Source organism: Tupaia chinensis, unplaced genomic scaffold, assembly GCF_000334495.1.
Source record: "Tupaia chinensis unplaced genomic scaffold, TupChi_1.0 Scaffold000129_1, whole genome shotgun sequence".
Taxonomy (NCBI): Eukaryota; Metazoa; Chordata; class Mammalia; order Scandentia; family Tupaiidae; genus Tupaia; species Tupaia belangeri.
The window spans coordinates 605103-611174 of record NW_006159598.1 but is presented as its reverse complement, the minus strand read 5'-3'; the positions used below and the strand labels follow the sequence as shown (position 1 = coordinate 611174).

Genomic DNA, 6072 nt, shown 5'->3' with positions numbered 1-6072 from the left:
CCTGGGCTGTGTGTACCTGGCGTGTGTGTACCTGGTGTGTGTGTAACTGGTGTGTGTGTACCTGGCGTGTGTGTACCTGGCGTGTGTGTACCTGGGCTGCGTGTACCTGGCGTGTGTGTACCTGGTGTGTGTACCTGGTGTGTGTGTGCCTGGGCTGTGTGTACCTGGCATGTGTGTACCTGGGCTGCGTGTACCTGGCGTGTGTGTACCTGGGCTGTGTGTACCTGGCCTGTGTGTACCTGGGCTGTGTGTACCTGGTGTATGTGTACCTGGGCTGTGTGTACCTGGCGTGTGTGTACCTAGGCTGCGTGTGCCTGGCAGGACTGGACATCAGCCACGTTCGTCTCTGCAGACTCGTCTGTGCTCGGCCGTGACAGGTCACGCCTGTGCCCTCGGAGTGTGTTGGTGAATGAGGGTGACACTGGGCCTCTTCTCTGGTCCACAAGCGTGTGAACAGTGAATGGGCCAGGATGGCGGAGGGGGTGTCTGCAGAGCTGCGTGGGAGGAGGGGGTGGGAGGACTCAGGACGCACATTTGTTCAAGCCCAGAAAGTCAGTCCTGCCCTTCTAAGGGGCCCCCAAAGCCAGTCTTTCCTGGTCCTGGTTCTGTTCCCCCAACCCTGTCTCTGCCCAGGGGCTCTGACCTCACCCCCTGTCTTAACCGCACCCCTAGGCCAGACTGTCTGGCCAGCCCGTCCCCCTCTTTGGCCCACTCCTGCCTGGCTCTGCTTCCTGTGAGGGGCCCTCTGAGAGCCCAGCTCCACTTCCTCATCCAAAGTCACAATTATTTGTTTTATTTTATTTTATTTTATTTACTATTGTAACTATTTTTTAATTTGCTATGAAGCACACACGCTCACCAGAGAGAGAAAGCGAGAAAGCAAGCCGCCGCCAGGTCCGGGTTCAAACCACAGCCGGCCATGTGGGAGTTCAGAGCCTTGATAGCCAGCCACCAGCTGGCCCCAGCCAGGGGTCTTGCTACAGTGACGCCCCTCAGCAGAGCCCAGTCCTTTCGAAGACTCCCCTTACCCCCCACCCCGGAATCTGCCCCCTCCAGTCCTGAGCCCATTGGCTAAGGTCGCGGCCGAGGCCTCCAACCTGGCCTCGGCGCAGCGCCACTGCTGAGCCCCTAAGGTCGTACAGGGCCCCCGACCAACCTTCCCTCCCTCGGTCCAACCCATCCAGCTCTAGCCACCCGAGAATCTCAGAGGTCCAGTCTGAGCCTCGTCTCCCCACCCGAACCCTGGCCCTGTGCTCTGGACCTCCGCCCTGTCCTCCGGATCTGCCCCCCAGTCCTGACCCCGCCCCCGCAGCGCTGGCCCCGCCTCTTGTCCAAGCTCCACCCCTGAGCCCATGCCCCGCCCATTTCTGCCCCCCCAGAGCCTGTTCCAAATGTTTCCGGTGACAACCCCTGTGCCCCCGGGTCCTCTGGGAGCACCCGGGACTTTGGAGCTGGAACCAGGGAGAACAGCCAGGCGGACGACGGCGGCAGCAGCAACCGCATAGGGGGGCGTGGTGGGGACAGGTTGGGGGGGCAGGAGGAGGTAGTGTTGGGGGTGGGATTAAGGACAGAGTTGGTCAGGTTTGGGCTGGGGATGAGGTTAGCTTCAGGGGAGAGTTATAGTAGGGAATGAACGTGAGGGGTGGATGTGGATATACACACACATATACACACATACACATATACACATACATATACACAAACACATACACAGACACACATACGCATATACACAAACATATATATATACACACATACACATATACACATACATATACACAAACACACATATATACACACATACACATACACAAACACATATACATACACATACATACACATACACACATACATATACACAAACACATACACATATATACACACATACACATACATATACACAAACACATATACATACATATACATACACATACACACATACATATACACAAACACATACACATATATACACACATACACATACATATACACAAACACATATACATACATATACATACACATACACACATACATATACACAAACACATATACATACATATACATATACATATGTGCAAACACATACACATATACACAGACATATATATACATACACATACACATATGCACATACATATACACATACACATACATATACACAAACACATATACATACATATACATATACATATGTGCAAACACATACACATATACACAAACATATATATACACACATACACATATACACATACATATATGCAAACACACATATATACATAGACACACATATACACATACATATACACAAACACATATACATATATACGTACACATATACACATATATACACAAAACACACACATATACACAAATGTGTACACACACACACATCTATTTCTAGTCCCCATCACTGTATATGTGACCGTATTGGGATACATTGGATTAAATAAAATATATTATTGAAGCTGATTTCACCTGTGTTTTTGTTAGTGTATACACACACACGTATCACACATATATGCACATATGTGTATGTGTGCGTGATTCGCGTGTGTATCTGGTCGGGACTGGAAATCGGTGTGGGACTGAAGGTGGGCGTGGCACTGAAGGTGGGCGTGGCTTGGAGTAGGAATGGAACTGGAGGTGGCCGGGTCTGGATCTGCAGTGGGGTGCACTGGGTTTGGGAGTGCAGACATGGAGGGTCTGGGAGTGGGCGAAGAACAGGGCCGGAGCTGGAGCTGCCTTGGGGTTGGCCACACAGATGCTGACGTCTGGGAAGGAGCGGGAACTGGGCTGGCCCTAGGGTGGCAGGGCGGGGAGCCCTGGGTGTGCGTGAAGACAGATGGGTAGGGCTGGATTTGGGGTCAGGAGCGCGTGGCTGGTGGTTTCTGGGTAGGGAAGGGGTTGCTGTTGGGGTGAAGGTTGGGGTGGGATGGGAGTAGGTTTGGGGGGAGAGCAGGATGGAGCGAGGATGGTCTGGGGCTGGGTGGAGGACGGAGTGGGTGGGGTGTGGGCCAGACACCGATTAGGGACCAGGACTGGCATGACTGGCACCATCTTTCTCAGGGCTTTCAAAGTCCGCCTGGGCCATCCTTCCCTGTCACCCATATATGAATCTGGACAGCAAGTATTCCGAGGGGTCAAATCCATCCCCCACCCTGGCTACTCCCATCCCGGCCACTCCAACGACCTCATGCTCATCAAACTGAACAGAAGAGTCCGCGTGACTCAGGACGTCAGGCCGGCCAACCTCTCTTCCTGTTGCCCGCCTGCCGGGACCACGTGCATGGTATCTGGCTGGGGAACAACCACCAGCCCCCAGAGTGAGTGTCCGGCTCCTCTCTCAGGCGGCCCCTGCCCCTCTCGGTCCCTCCCCGCCTCTCACTGTGTCACTCTTTGCCAGATAACTTCCCCAAGGTTCTCCAGTGCTTGAACATCACCGTGCTGAGTGACGAAAGGTGCAGGAAAGCCTACCCGGGCCAGATCGACAACTCCATGTTCTGCGCCGGGGACGAGGCGGGCCGAGACTCCTGCCAGGTGAGGATCAGACTTCGCCGTTCCTTCAGCAGACGCAGAGTGGCCGCTCCGGCACCCGGGCCTTGCTCAGGGGTGGGATCCAGCAGCCACCTGGACGGTGCTCCCGGAGTGGAACCGCCCCCTACCCGCTGTCTGTTCTATTAGCTAACAGCAGTGCGGTGTGAGCCGCCGGGCGCGTGTGCGTGCGTGCCGAAACTCCCTAGAGGAGAGTGGAGGGGACGGGATGGCGGCGTGGCCATCCCCCCTGAGGAGTGACTTCTCTCTTTCTGTCTCTCTTCTGAGCACACGCGCCCTATCGCAAAAGTCTCTCAAAAAAGAAAAAAAAAAAAGAAACACACTGTGAGCTGCAGATCCATGTAACGTTTTCTAGTAGCCACATTAAAAAGTAACAGAGACACAGGTGAAATGAACTTGAAGAACATATTTCATTTAACCCAATGTATTCCAATCCAGTCATTTCAGTATGTAACATTGCGTCGCTGGAAAAGACAAGACGTGCTTTTCCAATGACCCAATAGTATAAAACAATGAGGTATTTTACTTTTTTTAAGAGAGAGAGACTTTTGCTATAGTGTGTGTGCGCTCACCAGAGGGACAGAGAGAGACAGAGAGACAGAAAGTGAGAAATCACCCCCCAGGGGGGATGGCCACGCTGCAGTCCCTTCTCCTCCAGTCTCCTCTCAGGACTTTGGGCACGCACGCACACGCGCCCAGTGTGAGTTTTAAGCCACCAGATCCAGGACTCGAACTGTGGTCGACTATGCGGGAGTCCAGCAATGTAACCATGACGCCATCTGCTGGTCCCCACATTCTTTTTTTAATGTCGTTTTTAAAAGTAAGTATGTATTTCGGGGCCAGCAGGTGGCATAATGGTTAAGGTGTTGGACTCCCACATGGCTGACTGTGGTTCAAGTGCCGGACCCGGAAGCGTGTAACTCGTGCCCAGTGCATGTACACGCTGTGCCCAAAATGTCAGGGGAGAGTGGAGGAGAAAGGATTGCAGCGTGGCCATCCCTCTGGGGTGGGGGTGATTTCTTGCTTTCTGTCTCTCTGTCTCTTAGTCTCTCTCTGGCAAGCATATGCACCCTATGGCAAAAATCTCTCTCAAAACAAACAGAAAAACCCACTCTGTAAGGAACAGCTGCCCACAACAAAGAATGACCAGCCCCCAAGCCGCAGGGCCGGGTGGAGAGGCGTGCGCTCAGGGGCCAGTAACTGTGTTCTGCAGAGGTGGGGAGTCAGGACGAGGCGCATCGGGATGGGTGACAAGGGAGAAGCAGAGGGACCGTGTCCTGTAGGGGCGGCAGGCATGCAAGGCAGGGGGAGAAAGCCAGAGAGACAGAGCCAGAGAGATGCAACAAAGAGACGGAGCAGAACAGGGAGTTGAGACCGAGACCGAGACCGAGACACTGAGGGGAAGGGCCTCAGTCCCCAGGAAATGACGTTTGCACTATGGGGGAGCTGGCAGACGAAGCTGGGGTAAATGGGATTTCCAGAGTGGGCATGGGGCGAGGTACTAGTCACCCTCCTCCTCTCATCTCTCTACCGCGTCTCCATCTCTGATTCTGTGTCTCCTTCCCTCCGAACCTTCCACCTGTGTGTCTCTCTGCCTGGTCCTTCTCCATCTGCTGGTGTCTCTGGGCCTCTTGTCTCTCCTTCTCTCCACCTCACCGCATCCCTGCCTCTCTGCATGCCTCCATCTCTCCCCCGCAGGGTGATTCCGGCGGGCCCGTGGTCTGCAATGGCTACTTGCAGGGCCTCGTGTCCTGGGGAGACTACCCCTGTGCCCAGCCTGGCAGGCCCGGCGTCTACACCAAGCTCTGCGGTTTCACCAATTGGATCCACAAAACCATCCAGTCCAACTGATGAGCTGTCCCGGGACTCAGCGGTGTGCTCCACCCCTGCGGCACCCCGGCACTCCTAGGAGCCCTCCCAAGGGTGCTGAAGCACGCACCTCTCCTACCCCACCCTGGAACCCAGGGACGGACCCTGGGGACGCATCCCAGGACACCCGGGGCGAGGACGGCCTCTCCGTCAGCCCAGTGCTGTGTCCTCAGCCTTTCTCTGCAGCTGTGACCCAATGTAGCCACAGAAATAAAGCATCTGAGGAGAAGCAGGCTCTGTGTCCCGACCTCTCGCTGCACCCCAAGGCCCACACTCCTCCCCCGGCCACTGTGAGAGACCCACTCACCCTGCCTTCCGTCTTCTTCTCAGACTTCGATTTAGTGGGTATGAGCGGTAATTCCAGGTGACAGAGGTCATTTAAATTTGGAAGAGGGGGACCAGCAGTTAGTGTAATGGCTATGTCGCTGGACTCCCATGTAGTCGATTGCGGTTTGCGTCCCGGACCTGGTGGCTTAAAATTCACGCCAGGCGCGTGTGCGTGCGTGCCCAAGATCCTGAGAGGAGAATGAAGGAGAAGGGATTGCGTCGTGACCATCCCCCCGGGGGGTGATTTCTCGCTTTCTGTCTCTCTGTCTGTCTGGGGAGCACACGCGCCCTATAGCAAAAACCTCTCCATAAATAAATAAATAA

The 6072-nt window shown here is 54.3% G+C and overlaps 1 protein-coding gene across 1 annotated transcript; it reads left to right on the top strand.

Moving 5' to 3' along the window:
• Positions 1 to 3043: 3043 nt before the first annotated feature.
• Positions 3044 to 5403, top strand: KLK5 (kallikrein related peptidase 5). Its single transcript, XM_014586332.1, has 3 exons — positions 3044 to 3323; positions 3404 to 3537; positions 5251 to 5403. The coding sequence occupies exons 1-3, from the start codon at positions 3044 to 3046 to the stop codon at positions 5401 to 5403; spliced, it is 567 nt and encodes a 188-aa protein (XP_014441818.1).
• Positions 5404 to 6072: the final 669 nt, after the last annotated feature.

What these genes read in the sequence shown, in the direction of transcription:
- KLK5 (XM_014586332.1), top strand. Translation starts at nt 3,044, where the DNA reads ATGACTGGCACCATCTTTCTCAGGGCTTTCAAAGTCCGCCTGGGCCAT. An exon ending in AACAACCACCAGCCCCCAGA is followed by an intron (nt 3,324 to 3,403) that starts GTGAGTGTCCGG and finishes ACTCTTTGCCAG; the next exon opens with ATAACTTCCCCAAGGTTCTC. An exon ending in CGGGCCGAGACTCCTGCCAG is followed by an intron (nt 3,538 to 5,250) that starts GTGAGGATCAGA and finishes TCTCCCCCGCAG; the next exon opens with GGTGATTCCGGCGGGCCCGT.